We start from the raw sequence: 23,494 nt of genomic DNA, 5'->3' as shown, positions 1-23,494 counted from the left end.
AAAGGCAAACCAAAACCGTTTGTAAAAGTTGGTTTGATATAAAGAAATCGCAAAAACATGTCCAATTTTCTTTCTTTTTCAGTGTTATATCGTTACCCTGCATAATATAGCAGTATAACTTTAGTATAAAATAGCAAATTGTATAGCCACGGGATCTGACAGCCAAAATGTTAACACTTACATTTTCAGAGTAATTGAGATAAAATGTAACCCGCCCGACGGCCACATCTTTCTTCATATCTTTTCTTTCCTAATTTTCTAGCTTCACGCCTCCTCTTAATCCTTTCCTGTAAAATTTACATTAGGAGCCGATCGCACTTGACCATTTTTTCGAGCGGATATGACCACGTGGATGCGCCCTCAGACAAGGGGGCGTATTCTAAAAATACAACAGTATTCTAAACTATACATGCGGCTTAGTCACGTATCGTCGCTCCCGAACAGTCGACGATTCGAATCTCGAATTCGAATTTTAAAATTACGAATTCGAATTTTCAAATTTCGAACTTCGCGAAATGGAGAGTGCTTGAAATTGGTGCAAAGTTCTTTGTGTTCGATCGCACATGTCTGGAATGAGGTATGGGTTTTTAAAAAGTTGAAGGTACTTTTTCTTTTTGTTCTTTTTTTTGACAGTTTCGGAAATTACGTCGCCGGTATTGTTCTTGAATTTCTGTGGCGTGGGAATTTTTCAGTTTTAGACAATGGAATTTCTAGCTTCAGTGGAGTTTCAGGAAATGTTAAGAAAATAGGTGATTCCAATTTTAAATTTCCATTTTATACTACTTAAAAAGGCAGTTAAATTTCCATATCTGTTACGTAAAATGTCAGTCTATGCAGTCTTATACTTTTAAATTTTTTTATTTAGATAAATTAAGTAGGTAGTTTAGAAATTTTTTTGAAATCCTTTATAGGTTTTAATTATTATGGTAGTCCCACACTGGCTGTAAAGTTTTGTAATTCACTCCATTGTATGATCACTTTTCATAGTAGTATCCTCACTGACTCTGCTACAAATAGGTTAATACCAAAGACATATGTAACTTTGTATAAGATGAATAAAGTTTAAGGAAAAAACGTGCCTCGGAAATCAAGAAAATAGTTATTTGTACAAGTAATTTAGAATCTTGAGCATAGTAAGGGATTCAAAAGCACACGAGATGTAAATGACTTTGATCTCGTGTAGTACACAAAATTTTTCACCCTAAGCAGCGAGAACATCCTAGAGGAGGGACAGAGATAATAGAACCCAAGTATATCGAACTTGTATTAGACCCCGCATGTTGAAATGACATTTGACTATAAAGGTCACTTAAATGACATTTTGTCTCACTCAGTGAGCAAAATCGCATTTTGCTCACTGTTTTTAAGAAGAAAAGTACCCTTGTTCGAGCTGCTGAGGTGAAAAAGTAATTCTCGGATAGATGCCGCACACACCTTTAGCCTATGCTCGGCTAGATGGCGTAATGACACGGTTTCATATTTAACTATTTTAACACATGGATATCAGTGAATGAACATGGATCAAAATGATATAAAAATAATAAAATCATTTATCCATATACATACATTTTTTTGATAATTTTATATGTTTTCGTTTTGAGTTTTAAGCCGACCACTGACTAACAGTCCGCCGGACGGTATCGGCCTGTCAGTTGTTCGGAACTGTCAAATTTTTGTTCTAACTGACAGGCCGATATCGTCCGGCGGCCTGTTAGTCAGTGGTCGGCTTAAGTCGTGTGTCGATAGATGGCAGTAAATTTACTGTTAATACAAAATTTACAATGACAGGACCCCTCTATACTATATATTCTTTTTGGTCTAACTCTATCTTGGTTTTAATGTTGTTAAAAATTTCCTTTTCAATATTTAAAAAAAAAATCCGCCTCGTATTTTATATTGCTTGTGTTATTTCACATAGGTATTTAACACAGCAAACATATAAGACAGTCCTATTAATATACAGTAAGTGAAAACATACACAAATCCAGCATATTTAGCATATGACATTTTCCATCAACTAAATTTATCCGACAAGTCAGAACCGGTTTCAGAGATGACTAACTGAATTCATATGACTGAATGTTGCGAAATATTTAACAGATTTTCGGCTCGATTCAGAAAATGAATTAGATTTCTACTAGACTTCAAGTTACGATATGGATAATTTAAAGATATTTGTAAGATAGATATGTCAAATTTGACGTTTCCGCGATTCTGGAGGTCCTCTTGAACGATTTCGACAAGTTATGACTTAGATATCTAATGTAGATCTAGTTGATCTCTTAATCGTCTCTAGATCTTGTGATTATCTCGAAATCCGAATAGACCTGTTTATTTAATCACAGAGTTCTAAACTATCATTTCCATGTCAATATAAGATAGACACGAGTGAATTGCAAAAAAAAATTCAGGATATTAAGGAATGGAATTAAGCGCAGTTAAGAAGCTGTGATTAGTCTTAACTTAATTGATTCATTTGTGTTACGAAAATTAACTATGTACATTGTATTGTATTGTATTTATTGTACTTAATTCGTACACATATAAGTCTAAGCACACGCTAACACACTTTCATGCATCAAACTAAAATAGCTTAACTGTTTAACTTTAGACTAATTACAGGTGCTTAACTATGTACAGTCACCTGCAATAATATGTTACTCTTCGAAGGCCGCAAAAATATCTGACACGATCTTATTTGTAGAGCCATAAGAGCGTGTCACATATTTTTGCGGCCTTCGAAGAGTAACATATTATTGCAGGTGACTGTACATAGCTCTATGGGTAATGTATTGAACATTTGTACGTCATATTATGGTACAATAAGGAATGAGAATGAAAACTTTGTATACCACCCATTGTACCCTTATTTATGCAAATAAATATTTTGATTTGATTTGATTTACAATTTTTTTGCAATTCACTCAGGTAATAAAGGTGCTAATTTCTGAAAATATTAAAACAAACCCCCGATCTTTTTTCGAAGCACTCACTAGAACCATTACCTATTTAAGTAGATTCAACGAAACTAAAGAGAATTTAGTATAGAGGCCTCTTAAAGGGGCCCACTGATTAACAGTCCGCCGGACGGTATCGGCCTGTCAAAATTTTGTTCTAACTGACAGGCCGATACCGTCCGGCGGACTGTTATCAGTGGGCCCCTTAAGAGGCGAATCGTCAAAGTAATTTTTGTAGTCACAATAAATTTGCTTCCATATTTCGCCCGCCTGCCAAAACTTTTAGAACGTCATTTGACTTTAATTCTTGTTCTTTCACTGATATATGTTAAATGTTAAAAAGAGTCGCCATCTACTTAAGTATAGGCCAAAATATGGCACCATCGCTCGAAAAAGATTTTATACTACTTAAATAGATACCAGTCTTGTCACTTTTATACTTAAAAAGACATACCTAATTACGCTCACTAAGATGGCTCCTATGTTAATGTTTCTGGGAAGACAGACAGACAGAAATAGAACATTTCCTTTTGCAATAAAAGCTTAGGGCTGAAGCTTTGAAGGAAGCGGGAAGCTTTATAATAATGAAGTAGCTTTATAATTTCTGAGTCGACTTAGGGCCCGATTCGGATTTTGAAATAGACATCTATTAGATATCTTTTAGACATCACCAAGATACGATAACGATATGTTTAAGATCTAACCTGTCAAATTTGACATTTCATATCTCATCCAATTCATATCTAATACATATCTTACTCTATCGAACGTAAAAGTGACATTGGTTGCCCGAATTGCGCTGCAAAAGAGAACTAGTTGATATCTAAACTATAACGTATCTAGAATGGATTTAGTACGTGTCATCTCTTGTGAATATCTTGAAGTTCGAATACGGCAGTTGATAGGGGGTATTACTGCAATGTTCTGCCGACAGAGTGCAGCACTAAGCTAACTAGTAAACCATAGAGTAACATAGGAAATGTATCTTAAGCTGGTTTTCGACCAATTTTCGCAGACAATAATACTTATATGACACCGATGCATCAAGGCGGTTTGTTAACAAGGGTCTACCGGGAAACGCGAAAATCTAAATTTAGTTTTTTGTCTCTTTATCACTCGAATATGCAAGAGTTAAGGAAAGTGAGTGCTAGATAACGAAAATGAAATATTTAAATACTTAATAAAAAATTTAACGGCTATTAAATTGAAGGAAATTAAATAATTTTAAACATAAACAAAAATATTAATTAGAAACGTCAGTATTTTGTGAATGAATTAGTGTCAGAATTAAAAGAAAAGGTGGAACTCTCTAGGGAGTTATAGGTCTTTTTCAAAATCCATAGTCCCGTGGGAACAATATAGGTCTTTGTCCTTTAGATGCATGAAATAAGATCTTTTTCGAGCAAGTGTGATGAAAAAGTATTCAACAATAACATTTCAAAAGCTTACCACTAGCACAGGATAAATAATAATACTAGGCACAGAAGACTCACTAACAAAACGCGTCTGTTACGATCAGGACAGATATGGCCGCTAGGTTGCGACAGCGCCACGCGCGGCTTATAGCTAGCCACCAAAATTGGTGTGGAACGGATGTACTTTTAGCTATCTGTAGCAAAGCGACGAAATCGCGGAGTGAGCCACGTCTGCCACTAGGGCTTCCAAATGGATACTCCAGTAAACTGTTGATTTAAATGTGAACAGTAAATGTAGCTCGCTGAAAGCAATGAGTGCTTTTATAATACGTGATGACATTTTTATCTCCGTTTCGCAAGCTCACTTCGTCAGGTTTCGGTGTTCCATTTTTACCCGACTACGGCAACGCAAAAGGAGGGTTATGATTTTGACCGGTATGTATGTGGGTATGTATGTATGTATGTTCATTTGTTCCCTCAGAACTCCTAAAGTACGGATTATAATTTGACAAACGATATGTCATTCGAATCGTCTTAAGCGTCCGCTGGTTATAGGCTATATGACGTCACAAAAAAAAGGAACACGGCGCCCTCTAGAGGTCATAAAGGCACGAACCAAAAAAATAAAAATAAGTAATGATGGCGTGTTGTATATCATTTGAAAGAACTCAATTAGCACATTTAAAATATATACATATTGTTAGCTTTTGCACCCGGCTTTGCTTACATGAACCCGATAAAACATTAATTTATCTGGTAGGTAATTCGAACTACGAATCTATAAGCGCTCTGAATTCTATCCGCGTATTACCCGATTAAGGCGATACAAGAAGGTTTTTGCAAAAGAAATTTGTTTGGCCACTATATACATGGTGTTTTTTAATGATCTGCAATATTTTATAAAGTGAATAGGTATAGAAGTCCAGATCAGCCAAAATGTAGGAAACAGCCCTACATTCCCTACAAGAGACGTACGAGGCACGCTGTACGTACGAGGCTCACTGTACGCGGCAAAGCGGCGCCCTCATACTAAAAGAGTCGGGCACAGACCGACGAACGAGGCTCGCTGTACGCGTTCCAAAGCCGGGCGCCTTCGGCGCCCTCATACTAAAAGAGTCGGGCGTAGCCCGACGTACGCGTTCCAAAGCCGGGCGCCTTCGGCGCCCTCATACTAAAAGAGTCGGGCGCAGCCCGACGTACGAGGCTCGCTGTACGCGTTCCAAAGCCGGGCGCCTTCACACTAAAAGAGTCGGGCGTAACCCGACGTACGCGTTCCAAAGCCGGGCGCCGAAGGCGCCCTCATACTAAAAGTGTCGGGCGCAGCCCGACGTACGAGGCTCGCTGTACGCGTTCCAAAGCCGGGCGCCTTCACACTAAAAGAGTCGGGCGTAACCCGACGTACGCGTTCCAAAGCCGGGCGCCGAAGGCGCCCTCATACTAAAAGAGTCGGGCGCAGCCCGACGTACGAGGCTCGCTGTACGCGTTCCAAAGCCGGGCGCCTTCACACTAAAAGAGTCGGGCGTAACCCGACGTACGCGTTCCAAAGCCGGGCGCCGAAGGCGCCCTCATACTAAAAGAGTCGGGCGCAGCCCGACGTACGAGGCTCGCTGTACGCGTTCCAAAGCCGGGCGCCTTCGGCGCCCTCACACTAAAAGAGTCGGGCGTAGCCCGATATATGCGGCTCTCTGCATGCATTTCTGTACTGCGGACGCCCTCGCAAAAGTAATATCAAGTGACTTCAAATAGTTAGTAACGAAATCATGACCCCAAAATTAATTAAATAAAAAATAAGTTCAAAAACTAAAACCCGACTACTGCAAATCGCGCTCTAAAAAGTATGAAACAAGATAGAATTCTTATCTAAAAATGATCGAACAGGGAATATTATAAAAGCTACCATTTTTTCAATAAAAAAATACAACGTAATATAATTTACTTTTAAGTTTACCTTAAAGTTTATAATCGTGGCATACGACCACGGCGATCCTCTGAATCTCTGTAAATACATATATAAAAAAAATAGTAAATTATATTACGTTGTATTTTTTTATTGAAAAAATGGTAGCTTTTATAATATTCCCTGTTCGATCATTTTTAGATAAGAATTCTATCTTGTTTCATACTTTTTAGAGCGCGATTTGCAGTAGTCGGGTTTTAGTTTTTGAACTTATTTTTTATTAGGGTTCCGTACCCAAAGGGTAAAACGGGACCCTATTACTAAGACTCCGCTGTCCGTCCGTCCGTCTGTCACCAGACTGTATCTCGCGAACCGTGATAGCTATACAGTTGCGAATTTTCACAGATGATGTATTTCTGTTGCCGCTCAACAAATACTAAAAAGTGCGGAACCCTCGGTGGGCGAGTCCGACTCGCACTTGGCCGCTTTTGACTTTTACCGTTGAAATACTTTATAGGTTTACAAAGAAGCCTATTTTTCTAACGCAATTATTCTAATATTATTAGTGTGTTGCCATGGTAACCCACACGACTTGACAGTTTGTGGACTAATAATATTAGTCTACTATCAATAATAAATACCAAATAATAAATGGGCCCCTCGGACCCTGTCCTGTCAACTGTCAAATCGTATGGGTTGCTATGACAACACACTAAGTTAGTGTAATATTATTAAATAATATTACACTAATATCGTTCGAGAAATGGGCCCCAGAATGCTAGGTGGGGTCTTTTTTCGAAATATTTCATAATTTATTCGATTTCATATATACAAAAAATTAAACATGGGGGCTATAGAGTTTCAGCTAACTTTAACCTGATTGGAATAGAACCAAGTAATCCCAATTATTAAAAATTCGTGCTCCTGACTGAACATAAATATAACCTTGAAGTTCTCATACTTAATTAGTTATAATCCTAGTTACCTTATGTAAATACTAGCTGTTACAGATTTAAAACAGCAATTGAGACTCAACGTAGCGCGTAGGCGCGTAAAATGGGTTTTTAGAACGCCTCAATAGATAATATATTTTTACATTTCCCTTAGGTTTTACCCTATTGTTAAGAAATATTAACCTTGAAGTTCTCGTACCTAATTAAATATAATCCTAGTTACCGTTTGTAAATAAATACTTACTAGCTGTTACAGATTTAAAACAGCAATTGAGACTCAACGTAGCGCGTAGGCGCGTAAAATGGGTTTTTAGAACGCCTCAATAGATAAATATATTTTTACATTTCCCTTAGGTTTTACCCTATTGTTAAGAAATATAACCTTGAAGTTCTCGTATTTAATTAGTTATAATCCTAGTTCCCGTTAGTAAATAAATACTAGCTGTTACAGATACAGATTTAAAACAGCAATTCAGACAACGTAGAACGTAAAATGGGTTTTTAGGCCGCCTCAATAGATAATATATTTTTACATTTCCCTTAGGTTTTACCCTATTGTTAAAAAATATAACCTTGAAGTTCTCGTACCTAATTAAATATAATCCTAGTTACCGTTTGTAAATAAATACTTACTAGCTGTTACAGATTTAAAACAGCAATTGAGACTCAACGTAGCGCGTAGGCGCGTAAAATGGGTTTTTAGAACGCCTCAATAGATAATATATTTTTACATTTCCCTTAGGTTTTACCCTATTGTTAAGATTTGGTGACCGTATTGGCAGACGGCCTAATTATAGGGTTTTGGCGAAAAGCCTAAAGGGCTCAGGTGTAATCACCTGGAGAAAATTTGTAGTTGTAGAAGAGTAAGAAAGACGGACGGACAGACACTAGTGTTTTTTTAAAGATTTCTTTTAGTGATAATACAGACTGATGTGAGATTGATCTTTTATATATTGTTTTTTTTTTATTGAGGTATGTAATAAAGAGTAGTGTATATGTAAACCGGTTATTTTAGTTGTGAACAGGTAACAAAAAATGTTTCCTTTTTTTTAATTTTCTAGTGGCGTTATTGGTAACCCGTTCTACCCTGTCTTACCCATTAGCGTTGTACCCTATTCGGTATATCTGGATTACGGTGTTAGATTCGATTGTATACTTTTTATTGCAGTTTTAAGAACCTTATAATATAATATTCTAGATATTTAGTATTATAATAGAAAAAAAAAATTTAAAGTTTTCAAAAAGTTGGAAGAGTTCTCGGAAATTTCACGAAAATTTTATAAGGAAAAGGAAACAATCCCATAAAAATATATGAATAGTTTCCGATTTTTTAATGTGGAAATTTCGCAATTTCAGAAACTTTCCGACAGCACATCTGGGTAGCCAACATGTCAATCGTTTACGCTCCGTAGCGAATTAAAGCAACTGTCACTGTCGCACTAATATGGGAAAGTGGTAGAGCGAGATAACTACCTACGCTACAGAGCAGGGCTCGGAACCGGTATTGAAATACCTATTAATATCGTTCCAAAACCGTTATATTATTTCGTTCACTATAAAGCCGGTTAATTGATGGAACGCCAACTAACAAATTTCGTTCTCTCTCCTAACCGGTAAGAAGAGGGAAGGGGCTTTATGGTTCGCAGGGAACGATATAATACCGGTTACTCTTGGCTTTCGGAGACTCTCGATTAAACTCGTTGTCATACGTGAAAGAGATAGCAATACTTACTCGTTCTATCTCGCTTCGATTTTTTCAATTTAACCGGTTAATTTCGTTCCTTGAGAACGAAATAAGAACGTATATAGCATAAACCGTTATCTCAAAAGAACGTTCTTTAACCGGTAACCGCACAAGGCAACGAAATCCTTTTCATTCCCGGGCGCATGAACGAAACCGGTTTGACAAATGAGAACGGTTTCCTAGCCCTGCTACGGAGCGTTAACGGTTGGTATGTTGGCTAAGCTCCACCCGCGTTTGAGATGCACAAAGCGGGTAAAATAAACTGCTAAACAAAAAGTACCCGCTTTGCTCTTGAACGTATTTATCCAAGACAACGGATACAATACATCCAATGCATTCGAATTTCCATTATCGACCTATTTAAAGAAGACATTTCAGACGGGGGCTTATTTCGAAAAACAATGGAATCCGACATAGGTTCAACGCTCGGTACGAATTTAGATCGGAGCAAAACTAAAACGCGGGGGGCGCCTATTCTAAAAGCGAGAGATAAGCCGAAGTTTCTACAAATGGAGTTTTGAAAATCGATGTAGATTTGGCTTTTATACCCCTAGTGTAAATTTAATTCGAGAGTAATTTTTGTTGGCGATCTCGGGGTTGTTCCCACGGTAAAAATTAATAATACGGTAATGTAGTTATTTTTTAGCCACCGTGTACGTACATATACGCGGTACTCGATCGGAGTCATTTCCGCTCCATTCTCATTAGGGGGAATTTCCAAAAATAAAGTTACCTATGTTATATTATCACATTTTGTGCTATCTAATGCAACATTTAATTTAATATCACGGGTTAAAGTTTGTATGGGGAATCAACAAAACGCAGATTGAATAAAATAATAGCTGCCTAAATTAATAATTCCACGCTGACGAAGTCGCGGGCAAAAGCTAGTCTGAATATAAAAAGAACTTGCTCCAAGACTCTTTTCACATTATCCGACGCTAGCCGAGAGGTAGAACTGGTACAACTTAAAATGCACAGAATACACTCCGTTCTGAGGTTAGACCACTGCATTTTACATTTCTAAATTTGCACGTGTGTAAATGTGGATGCGTCATGTCCCAGCCACGATATATGTCTATTTATATCTAGGTATATACCTTTTGTTGCGGTTTTACTAGGTTTTCCAAAGTAAATAACTTTAACTTATGCGGTTAGTTTTTATTTAGATGACTTTCACCATTGGTTTATAATGTAATTATAAATACCTAGGTACCTATTTAGTACATGAAAGAGCACTTGACGCCTACTTAAAGAATACATTTTAGTATTTAGAATTTTGAACATTTGCGTGTTTTATTTATATATTCCTTTTATATTTTCAATGGAATGCATGACATTGAATCGAAAATGTATGGAAATATGGGGAATTTATTTTTGTCGTATTAGAATCAAGAGACCTCCAGATTCTGGGTGGAAATAACATAAGAAATTATAAATAAAAAGTGGTGTGTAGGTACAATTTTGAATAAATTGCTCTTAGAGTCTGTGCGGAAGTCTCTTCAAAACATCCCCCTAGATAAAGCTAATATATAGGTAGTTGGTAAAACCAATTTGACAGTCAGTTAGAACCAAGAAAACTATACTCATCCTTTTCTTTTGGGTTCTTATCCTAATACTAGTGTAAGACAAAGATACTATGATTCTCTCTGTCTATAATTGAAATGAGACAGGCCTTTGACAAACTATAATTGAAAACAGCCGCACTATTTTTTTTTTCTAATCCCATAACACAAACCACACATTTCTAACGATCTTGTTGTCACATGACCGATTTCGAACGACATTCGATATTCAAACAGCAACACTCTTTAACTGCCCATCGGTGGACCTTATGCCTTTTGTAATAAGGTTCACGAACTGTCAGTTAACTATGTTGAAATTGGTACCATCAACGGACCACACGCATTGAAAGTCAATGACATTCTACTTTTAAAATATAGGTTAAGTCTCGACCAAGACCTTAATACGAAGTATTAAGGTTTAAAATTGAATAAAACAAGTCAAAGCTGAAGTGATAATGAATGTCTTATAATTAGGCGTTGTGAATAACCCCCTGTCTATATTGATTTGGCATTTTGCTTATTGAATTTGTACTTTTTGCAGTTATGATAACCCTATCATAATATCCACCCGGATATTTGAATGTTAGTGTATGTATATTAATCTGTCTGAGTAGGTACTTAATATTAGAAACGATTTATGAATTTTACAGGCTTTTACATAATTTACAATGTTACTACGTTCTATTTTATATTTAGATATGATTTAATATTTTTCTAATTCTTTATTAAAACCGTATTTAAACATTTAATTTAAACCTTAAAAAAATAATTATTAAACTTTATTCGTTATTCCCCGCGATTCTAAATAAAAAAGAAAACATTAGTTGATGACAAATTCCTTATGTTTTTTTTAAAATATATATATGTATATTATGTATATGATTAATTACTTAATCATGAAACAAATTCTTATAGGTAACTAGAAAACTAGCTCCTATCCGCGACTTCATCTGTGTGACATGATTATGATGATGATTGTTCAAAACCATCAAAAGTCCTTTGTAGGGCTTAAAACTACCTCCATACCAAATTTCATCTAAATCCGTTCAGCAGTTTAACCGTGAATAGGTAACAGACAGACAGACAGACTTAATTTCCCCTTCATAATATTATAGTAAGGATTGTCTTTGCCAAAATTACTATTTAAATGGATTACTATAACTTCCCAATATGTTTAGCATAATTCATAGTAACGTTCGCTAAACTCACTATATCAAAACATCGTAAGCGACATACATTTTCTTGTAACATAATCCCTTTTGAAAATTACACTTTGATCGTAGCTTATAGGAAAACCGTGATAACAAATTACATGGCGGGAACCTTATCTAGTTGAGTTACGGTTGATATTTGATTGATTTGAGACTTGGTTATATTGGTAGCAGTAAATTTTGCTGTTTAATGTAGGTAGAACAGTTACGATTTACGTCTTTTAATGGTTAAATATTGGGCATTAATTAATTTTAACACTTGAAACTCTCACGTTATGTACACATATTTAATTACACAAACGGGTCTACCGCGATATAATTTCATTGTTTTTACCTTAAATTCCGACGTTTCAGCAGAGTTGCACGAGCTGTGGTCACGGAAAATTTAAGATAAAAACAATGAAATGATATCGCGGTAGACCCGTTTGTGTAATTAAATATTAATTAATTTTGGCTCGAGTTTAAAATTATTAAGCTTCGTTTACACGGATACGGTCACCTGAATTATTATCTTTCACAACAAAGTGACGGAATGAATGTCAATCTGGCAGTAATACGGCGGCGTACGTCACTATGTGTCGACGTAAAAATTAAAAAAAGAGTCTCTTTTTAACTAGCGTCACCATTGGAGAATAGATAATAATGACGAAAAATAATGAAGTGCCAATCGCCTTGGCCCCTTTATATATGGAACGACACGAATGCTCGCCTTCATATGCTACGTGGGTGCCAAACCAGGCACGCTGTCCATGTTTGAATATAAAATGAACAACTTTATTCTTAGTCAAGTGTCTGTTGTTAACTTTATTAAATTATTCAATGAATTTTCTTGCCCGTATGTTGTTTTACAAATAATCATACAAATATTTAACCACACAGACGGGTCTACCGCGATATGACCACAGCTGGTGCAATTCAGCTGAAACCTCGGAATTTAAGGTAAAAACACTGAAATTATATCGCGGTAGACCCGTTTGTGTACTTAAATAAGTATGGGATATGGGATTAGTTGTCAAGCGGACTCCAGGCTCCCATGAGCCGTGGCAAAATGCCGGGATAACGCGAAGAAGATGTAAGTTCCGTGTGAACTTATACAAAACTGCAATATCCTTTTAAAGTTATTACAAACAAAAGCAACTGTGGTTTTGTGTAAATGTTTATTATTTTAGAGTTCCGTACCGGAAAGGCAAAAAAAAAGGAACCAATTCTTTGCCAGGGTCTGTCTACTTTAAACATTTTTTTTTACAAACAAAAATAACTTTTTTTATTTACATAACAGTTTATATTTGACTTTTGTGCGGGTGAGAAGGACAGAGTCGAAAAAAGTTAACATTAAGAATGAAGAGGCAAATCGCTTTAAACTAATTAATGCCTAAGAAATATAATTGTATAAATATGTAAATAAATAATCATTGATCTTACTCCAACAAAGCAAACCCTGTACTATGTAGGCATTAAAACATCATAATATTCCTAATAAACAAACAAATAAACGCCCTTACTGGGACTCGAACCCAGGACTTCAATTTTTGACCAAAGGGCTATGTAAAGTTTTTGTAAACATATTATTAGGGCTACTAACAAGGCTAAGAGGCAAAAAAAATAGATTAAAGCCTTAAAATTAGTATTATCGGGGGGCACGGCAGTGCCCCCGTCAAGTCTAATAATTTATAGTTTATAATGATTATGAGTATGAGTCCTTGTTACTCGAAATAAATGAACATTATTTTATTTTTAAGCCGGTTTAGACGGTTCAAAAACTTGCATACAATTTTCATTACATTGCAGTATGTACTCGATCTCGAGTCGACTGAATTCATTATACGCTGTTGTTAGCAATGTATTAAATATTGCATGCAAGTTATTATAACACTTTAAATAAATATAAAATAATAATTAAATTTTTAATAATATTTTATTAAATATGTGCAAGTTATTAATCCCTCTAAATGGGGTTTAAAAATGTCATAAATTTTACTAATAAGCAGAAGTCAAAATACTTAAACCTAATATTTTTTACACTGCGGAACCCTTCACGCGCAATTTAAACGCATCTAACCATATTGGTACAAAAACATTGCACAAAAACAGTTTACACTAAATGTAGCCACATGTGGGGCCATGTGCTGTTATCTTTATCTGTGATATTATGAACGCTGGAAGCGGCTTGCGAAATGTTAAGATACATACATACAATATTATAGGACAATTTTACACAGATCGACCTGGTCACACAGTAAGCTCAATAAGGCTTGTGTTGTGACGATGAAGATATATTTAATATACACATACATACAAATACTAATATACATAGAAAACATCCATAACTCAGGAACAAATATTTGTGATGAACACACAAATAAATGCCCTTACTAGGATTTGAACCCGGGACCTGTTTCGTAGGCCGGGTCACTACCGACTAGGCTAGGAAGCCGTTATGGCCCTTACAATCCCTTACAATCGTTTGTCCTCATCTGTCATTTTGACATTTGTATTTGTTAGAAAAGGACAAAATTTGACGAAGGTTTGCTTTGTTTTTGAATAAAATGGTTACAGTTTAACAAGGAAATAGAGCTTGATTTGGTTCTATTGACGTTGTAAGTTTATGACATCTGTAGACTTCGTAAACCCTCGTTGCTTCACCATTTCGAAGAATTTCCGACCAAAAAAGAGATGGCGGGATGACCTTAACGCTTTTTGCAGCGACTGGCGGGAACATGCACCAAACTGTGATGAGTGGCGGAAGAAAGGGGAGGCCTTTGCCCACCAGTGGGACACAAGATAGGCTATAAAAAAATAAAAATATTATAAATAATCGAACGAAACGAACGAAAATTTCTGCGGCACTTTGTTGGTAATGTAACAAACAAACGTTTTTTGCTTTAATTGTGTAAGGTAAACGTACTGGTGCTCGACGCGCGCCCAGTACATGTCATCTTGAAACTTAAGTCATTGTCTATATAGGTGACAGTAAAGTGTCATCTATTATTATCTATATCTATTTGGGCATTAGCATGTCGAGCACTAGTACGTTTACCTTATCAAAATTTAATATTTTGAAGATAATACTGTTTGTTTTAGCTAAATGATTGGTGGCGATTTTGTAAATAAGTACCTAAGAAATATAAAAAAAAAAATGTAACCACAAATATCTGGGCCAACTCTGTGCAAAAGTGAGGCATGGCATGACAGGTGATAGAAATGTGACCATGATATCAGTGTTGACTCTAGGAAGATGTCACTTCCATTCACTCCTATCCGCGTCATCAGGGCCACGTGTTCAAACATTATTCCAACGCCTACTTTTTATAATTATTTCATGCCCACTCCGGATAATTATCATACGCTTGTTCCCATGACTTTTTACACTTGTGCCAAAGGAAATGGCTAGTCTATATCTTTTTAATTAAGTGCGGTGCGAAATGTTTTGCATATGTCGTTGAGATGTCACATAGTTATTAATAAAGAGTGAATTAATTAGACATTCTTAGCACCATGAGTCATTGACAGTGTCAAAACTGACATGTACGCTAACATTTACGTAATTTACTTTCTATACATCTCGCTCGCACTAATATGCGAGTACGAGCGAGATGGATAGAGAGTAAGTTTTTTATACCAAAAAACTAAATTTTATAAAAGTAATATAAGAGCAATAATATAGCGTGTACGTAAAAACTAGACAAGTCTAATCCTGAACTTTAATTACACCCCAAGCAAACTAGAACTTGGCACCCATAACAGATCTCTATTCTTTTTCCGGCGAATTCTCTTGGCTTCGAACTTGGCTCTCATTTCACATTTACGTTTTTGATGGGATAATTATCTGGTGCTTTATATCGTGCAGGGTGTGAAATAATTTATATTAAATACAGGAATCCATTGAGTTTGGGCTGTTGAAAAGAGATAGAAATACGTTTAATATCTGCATAAAAAAAACAACGGGTTGCACTCCGGGAGTGCCGACAGAAGTGAAAACCCAATGACTAGTCCAAAATGTCTGCAGCACTATGTATAATTGACCCATCCTCCTTTCTATTGCAAAACTTTGTTCCGTAATTGCTGGCCAGTGAGCTTAAATTTGTAGCGTTAATTGTTTAAAATTCGAATAGAAATTGTAAAGTTACCTTGCAGACCTCGCATCTAAATATATTTGGTCATGATATTTTGAGTTTTATTCACCAGTACTAGAGTTCACTTTTACTAGCGATTTCATCAAGATGTAGCTTTATTGAATTATATTTGAGTGATTTAAAGTTAGAATGTAACTGTGAGATCCTCGTATTTCAGCCCGTACAAGATTAGAACATTGAGCTTTATTGCTTTATATAAAAGTCCAGTTTTAAATAATTGACCTGATTGTGATACGTTATGACTACAGTTCTTTGGTGGATAACATTGTCCGTGACACATGACGTCAGCGTTACGTTACACGTTACGCTGAATCGAGTTTATCATTTTTTCCCCACCTCAAAAAGATAAGTTTTCACTTCAAAAACTAATTTTTCATTTCTTTTGTTTCAGATATGTCCCAACCGTCATAAGCATGTCAAGACCATGTCAATGACATGGCGGCCTTACCGAACGTATGGACCGGAAGTTGGAGGACCGGAAGCTGGCGACCGGAAGTGCTGTTACTGGTGCTGCTGAGCTGCAGCCATGGTTACCAGGAGCAGAGTTTCGTGAGGGAGCCGAGTGATCAGGTTAGTTATCATTGCTATCCATCATTAGGAGGCTAGAAGGTCATTCTCTTAATAACCGTTAATATTAATATTTAACAAGTTAACATATATCAGTTAAAGAATAAGGATCAAAGTCAAAGGATCAAAGTGAAAGAAACAGTTTTAATCTTCTGTCAAAAGATTTATTTATTTACTTACTAACAATATTTACACGGCATTACAGACAAGCCAATACACCGAGAAATTAAACACAGATGGCAGTAAATTTACAGCGGCTACATAATTTACTTTGACAATCCGCCTCTATACAGTCTATTCTCTTTGAAACGATATAATATATGTAGCGTTAGATACTAATAAAACCTTTATAAGTCGTAAACTGTAAAAACCTGTTTTTATTCCTCCATTTTTTAGGGTTCCGTACCCAAAGGGTAAAACGGGACCCTATTACTAAGACTTCGCTGTCCGTCCGTCCGTCCTTCTGTCACCAGGCTGTATCTCACGAACCGTGATAGCTAGACAGTTGAAATTTTCACAGATGATGTATTTCTGTTGCTGCTATAACAAAAAATACTAAAAACAGAATAAAATAAAGATTTAAATGGGGCTCCCATACAACAAACGTGATTTTTGACCAAAGTTAAGCAACGTCGGGCGTGATCAGTACTTGGATGGGTGACCGTTTTCTTTTGCTTTATGGTACGTAACCCTTCGTGCGCGAGTCCGACTCGCACTTGCCCGGTTTTTAATACAATAAATAATATAATATAATATATAAATTACTTAGTGTAGGTATACAAATACAATCTGGTGAATATATGTGACGTCCCACGGGCAAAGGTACCTTATGGCGGGTATGGAGTTATGCATACCCCAGTAATCTACAATAAATAAGCTATCGATAACACAAAAGATCAACCTTCTAAGTTGCGTAGTTACAGAGATATGATTTTTTGAAAATAATGTTGTGAAATGAGCAACTTTACAATAGAGAAGTTTTAAGTTTAGCCGCCTAAAAAACTATGTTCCTGAAGTAAGTTACATAGTTGACTACAAATAATAATACCTTATATATCTGAGATTAAAAAAATGTTGCGACTTGTTCTGTAATGAAAATAGAAACCTTTGATATCGACTGATTTATGTGTATACTAACCAATCTCTTGAAAATAAAGTTTTATTTCATTTTCACGATTGATTGCAATGAGCTCTCAAGATTTAAATTGTATCTATTAGAAAACGACACTGAGAGACAGTTTAAGCAAAAAGCAATACCGATTTAGAGGTGAAAATGTATTTTCTGACTTTTTCATATAAAATCAGAAAATTGAATATTTTTACTTTTAATGTAACACACAATAAATTTTTCTGAGCACATATGAAAGAAATTCTGTCATTCAAATGAAATAAATCCTAAAACCCCAACTAAATACTATATTTAACCCCTTATGCCACTTTAAACTTACATAACAATTACAGTATTTGCTCCATACATTTACGAAAAGGTACCTTATGGAAATAAATCTAATAATACATCACTACAAAACATCAATCACATTGAAGTTTATCTTTTATGAATAGAAAATATTAATTTACATTAAACTGCCACAAATTTAATTAGTTCTTCGTCATAATAATCTTAAAAAAGACCAATAATTTGTATGTAATGAAAAGGTACCTTGTGGTTAAGTTACATGATGAGGCATGATGATGATGGAACAGTTAGGATAAACTAATAATATTTTGGGGTAAAGATGGTATAAATAGTCTATTTCTTATCAATAATATATTTTGGTTGCCATTGAAGACAAGCGGCATTGAGGTTCAATGACCTCAGATATTCCATAAGGTAATGCGTCGGGTATTGGCATTTTTCAGCAAAACAATGGCTGATTTAATAGCATGCGACCAAACCAAATGAAGATTATACTAGTTAAGAAAGACTTGACGAGAGTAACTTTGGTATAATAGCAGGCTACTTGGATTTGTAATGTCGGTCGATGTACGGTTATAATATTTGCTAGGCGCCCCAACCAGAACTGAAATTATCAAATTAGTTTTGCAGAATGCTAATACAGTTCTCTACCAAACTTCTTTTCCCGTATTGACTAGTTTTTTTGGGACTTTTCAATCTTTTTTCCATAAGGTACCTTTTCGACTAAACTCTGAGACGACATTACTAGGCTTATAACTAACTTATAACAAAAATAAAAACAGGTAAACAAACGTTACGCATTAAGGTTTCAGATCACACAATAAAAAAAAATTGAGCATTTTTTCACCTCTTTACAAAACATTTCATATCTCCGAAACTAGAAACCCTCATAAGGTACCTTTTCCCGTGGAACGTCACATATATCAATATCATACTAATTAATCCCAAAGCAGCACTCTCGATCCGAACTCATTAATTTCACTGTTAATTGTGTTACAGAACCGATCATTTGGGGTTAAAGTGGGTTTTTACGATTTTTTTATGTTCTGTCAGTTTTATGATCGGGCGACGACCTTTAATCTCATCATCATCATCATCATCTTAGCCATAAGACGTCCACTGCTGAACATAGGCCTCCCCCTTGGACCTCCATTCGTACCGGTTGGAAGCGACCCGCATCCAGCGTCTTCCGGCGACCTTTAATCTGGTTTCACCTGTTTAAGCATAGTTGAATCTAATCAAAGATATAAGTATATAACTCCGTATAAAATAAATATAGTTATTAGATTATATAAACTTGGCAAAAGTAATTCAGACCTTTACTAATCGTTTTTCCTCATTCTCATTATACTTTAATTATGTCAGTTTTACAGCTATTAAGCCTCCTGCGCAGTAATAACTTGTTTATACATTTACGCTTTTCAACGGATCAATTATTATTTTTTACGACATAATATTCGTCATAAAATAACAAAATAACTTCGTATGTCCAGGAGGCCTATTCTGATTTCATAACGGGTTACGGGTTTGAACTGGTTTTGGTACCACCTTGAATCGTCTTGGTGGTTGAATTTAAACTGTCGTGAGACATACTAACTTAATAGTAAATTACGATGCCAGTGCGAATAGTAGAAAATTCACAACGAAACACGACCGAAGGGAGTTGCGAATGAACGAGTTGCGAAAACCTGTATTGTACAGCTTGGAAAAAAAGAGTAGAAATTAAAAAGGGGCAAAACTGTAGTGTCGTCCCGTTCTCTTATATATGTCGGCGGCCGATCGTAAGATCAGGCATATCGTGAAATTCCTAGGCATATAGTGAAACGTGAAAATCTTTGACTCGTTGCCTGAGTCGCGGGGCTCCTATTTCTGGGCAGTTTGCCCTTCGGGCATCTGAAGCAACCTAACGAACCTATCCTACCTATATATTGGTTTAATGTGACTATAGTCAAAACATTTCAAACAACATTACGATCTGCCTGATCTTACGATCGGCCGCCGACATATAGATTGATTTGAAAGGGACGACTTTACAGTGTTGTCACTTTTCAATTTCTACTCTTTTTTGCCAGGCTGTAGAACGTTTTACAGTACCTTTATAATTATGGCTTTTAAATTTTCGATATAGGTACGTATAGTGCTACTTACCGCACTAGGGCGAATTAGCACCATACCTACTGTAAATATTTACGGTGTAAAACTTTGTTTTCATTTCGCATGCACCAATCAGTGTGAGCGATTTTCAAGGTCACATCAAAATAAGATCAAAACCATAACAAGATTTAAAATCTGAATGCCTGCTCCAGGTTTACAATATGGTGATTATTAATTTACTTGGTCATAAAAGCAGCATCCGCGATTATTACTAAGTAGGAGGTAGCTCGGAGATTTTTAATAGGATTATAGAGTTTATAGCTAGTTACAGTATAATAATACGGTAATAATATAAGACTATCGTCAGGATAAAGTCGTATACGACTTTAAATAAAACCGGACTCGCGCACCGAGGGTTCCGTACTTTTTAGTACCTATTTAAGCTTAGAATAAATTTAAAAGTGGAAATATTACTGTCTTGGGTGAGACTTGAACTCACGGCCTCTGGATCGATACTCCAGCGCCCTGCCATCTGAGCAACCAAGACCTCATCCCTAGCAAGCAGATGTTGGCTCAGATGGCAGTGCGCTGGAGTATCGATCCAGAGGCCGTGAGTTCAAGTCTCACCCAAGACAGTAATTTTTCCACTTTTATATTTATTCTAAGCTTAATAGCTTCGTTCGCAGACGTTTCTTCTTCTTCCTCGCGTTATCCCGGCATTCTGCCACGGCTCATGGGAGCCTGGGGTCCGCTTGACAACTAATCCCATGATTTGACGTAGGCACTAGTTTTACGAAAGCGACTGCCATCTGACCTTCCAACCCAGAGGGTAAACTAGGCCTTATTGAGATTAGTCCGGTTTCCTCACGATGTTTTCCTTCACCGAAAAGCGACTGGCAAATATCAAATGATATTTCGTACATAAGTTCCGAAAAACTCATTGGTACGAGCCGGGGTTTGAACCCGCGACCTCCAGATTGCAAGTCGCACGCTCTTACCGCTAGGCCACCAGCGCTTCGTTCGCAGACGTTTCTGCTTGTTAAAAATTAAAAATTTTAGTATTTGTTGTTACAGTGGCAACAAAAATACCTCATCTGTGAAAATGACAACTGTTTAGCTACCACGATTCATGAGATACAGCCTGGTGACAGACAGACAGACGGACAGACAGACGGACAGTATTTTTAACCGCCCTGGTTATATCTGCAATCGACGCAAATGCTAATGATGATGATGATGAGTAAATCTATCGTATACAGAATTATGTATACTTGGCTGGCGCGATGACCCAATATGAGTCTTGGCCTCCAACAGAAGAGCACACCACTTTGCCTCGGTCCAGGGGCCTTACCATGATGTCCTTACTGCGATTCTGTTAAAGACCTAAACTGAATTGCTAAAGGACGGAACTATAAGTCGCATAACTCCGTCCCTTAGCAATTCAGTTTAGGTCCTAAATAGAATCGCAATAAGGACATCATGGTAAGGCCCCAGAGCGGTATCCCGCCAGCTTTCGCTGACGCCGAGCTCAACGAGATCTGCCTCCGCTCTATCTGCCCAACAGTATTTAGGATGACCAACAGAACGGCGTCCAGTTAATACTTTGAAATTTGAAAATTGAGGTTTGACTTCTAAAGTATCTGCACTAAACCAGGAATTTCTAAAAGACAATTTCTAAAACAGGAATTTCCTATATTTCCATGTCTATCCGCATACCCGATGACCCACGATAAGCAGAACCACGTAAATTATTCAGATACAATCAACATAAATATTTAACATTATGTCCAACATATCAAAGAAATGCTGAACAATTATGTGTTCTGAATATTCATTAGGAGATTAGCGTGATATATATACATATATATGTGGTATAGATTTTATGCTGTGTAACCATAAATATTAGGAGTTAACAATCTCGTGTTTCTGTCAGCGAGTTTTTGAGGAAAGAGTTTTAAGGTACAAGATTACAGCGGTTTCATGGACGGCAGGATTCCAATAAATATTTTTTGGAACTTATGTATGGAAAATCATTTGATATTAGATGCTTTTCGGTGAAGAAAAATATCGTGAGGAAACCTGCATACATCTGCGAAGAAATTCTCGTGAAAAAAATATATTGGGGCAACGTGGGGACTACATAAATACCTACCTCGCGCATGAGAGGTCTGTGCCACTTACATTTGTATATAAAATGTAATAAATATTGATAATAATTGAAAGATCTCATCGACGCTATCTCTCTGTTAGATTTCTAAAGGAGCTTGGGCAGATCTTAAATTTACAATAGGATAAAATTAACGTAATTTTTACCTACAATATAACGTTTGATTTGGTGACCTAGGTTAGTTCTGTTTTTTATATGATATTGATCATTCAATGCAAAGTCTCGGACAAAAGCTAATATAAAACTAAAAAGTACCTAAAGTGTTCTAACTGTTCTAATTTCTCGTAACGCTCCCCAAGCCATTTGTTTCTTCATACAAATTTTAAGAAAGGAGTGGTTACTTTCCTACAAAACTAAGCCTATTATAGTTCAAAGAGACCATCATTGCACCTTAAGTACCTTTAAAAGGCGGAACCCATTGCTCATCCCAAAGTTGATAAATTTCCTGTTACAATTACATTTTAACGAACATAACTTACCAATCGTTTAAAACAACCGGCACTAAACTGGTTCTCACGCTTTACTTTATCATTAGCCCGTTTAAAGAGCCGCTTTACTCTCGTTATTAAAAAAACTCATTTAAAACGCATTATTCAGAAAACAATTATCTCGGTTAAATGACGATGACTTGAGCGTGTCGGTGCTCTAATTATAATTAAGTGAAGAGTTTTATTTGCAAATAAAAAAAAACTCGTTTTTCGTATCATTAACTTTAAATAATATAACTGCTACATGGATAAAAGACGTAAGTGATATTAAAAAAAAACTGTTTAAACTTGGAGATTTATGGCGCGTAAATATGGAGAACGATTGAATGACTTTTTGAATGTCACATAAGTACTTAATAAATATAGTACTTCGGTAGCAAATAAAAATTATACAACCAACCTGATTAAAAGCGGTTATTCACTGACTTAATGAGCTTTTAAAACCTTGAATATACTACTCTATACTATTCTAATTGAATATACTACTCTAAAGAACCCTGATTTAAACTTTCACGATTATTAAATATTAACATATATAAAGAACCTGGCTACGCCATTGTGATTCATACATTTTTTATAATTAATTCTAAACTCATTCTTAATATATCATACACACCATTCGAACGCATCTTTTATATATATCATACCTGGCAACATCCTTTCCTAACCCCCCGCTCCCCTAACCTCCAACCGCCAGTGCAAAATAAAATCTCATCGCGGGCGCGTCCAAAAAGTTTGCATTCCTCTAATTAAACTCAAAATCAAGTGAAAAGTACTTTAAAGAAGATCAGTGACGTCACGTGCAACCCTGTGCTTGTGAACTCATCGAAGTGTCGTGATTTTGCCGAAATACGAACTCAAAATTGGAGTCGGCGGTCTACGTGCT

The 23,494-nt window shown here is 36.2% G+C and overlaps 1 protein-coding gene across 3 annotated transcripts in view; it reads left to right on the top strand.

Annotated features, from left to right (window-relative positions):
• The first annotated feature begins 452 nt into the window (after positions 1-452).
• LOC134675862 (irregular chiasm C-roughest protein-like) overlaps positions 453-23,494 on the top strand; it is a 62,414-nt gene continuing 39,372 nt past the window's right edge. Inside the window, exons 1-2 of one of the 3 annotated variants that reach the window (XM_063534179.1) lie at positions 453-577; positions 16,267-16,445. In XM_063534179.1, the coding sequence (XP_063390249.1) occupies positions 16,311-16,445 (135 nt within the window). In that variant the 5' untranslated portion in view covers positions 453-577; positions 16,267-16,310. The remainder of the gene's footprint in view (positions 578-16,266; positions 16,446-23,494) is intronic. The other 2 variants (XM_063534178.1, XM_063534180.1) reach the window with 2 other exon arrangements.

The sequence above is a fragment of the Cydia fagiglandana genome, chromosome 23, assembly GCF_963556715.1.
Source record: "Cydia fagiglandana chromosome 23, ilCydFagi1.1, whole genome shotgun sequence".
In the NCBI taxonomy this organism is placed as follows: Eukaryota; Metazoa; Arthropoda; class Insecta; order Lepidoptera; family Tortricidae; genus Cydia; species Cydia fagiglandana.
Note: the sequence above shows the minus strand (reverse complement) of the source record. Positions and strands in the feature narration are given on the sequence as shown.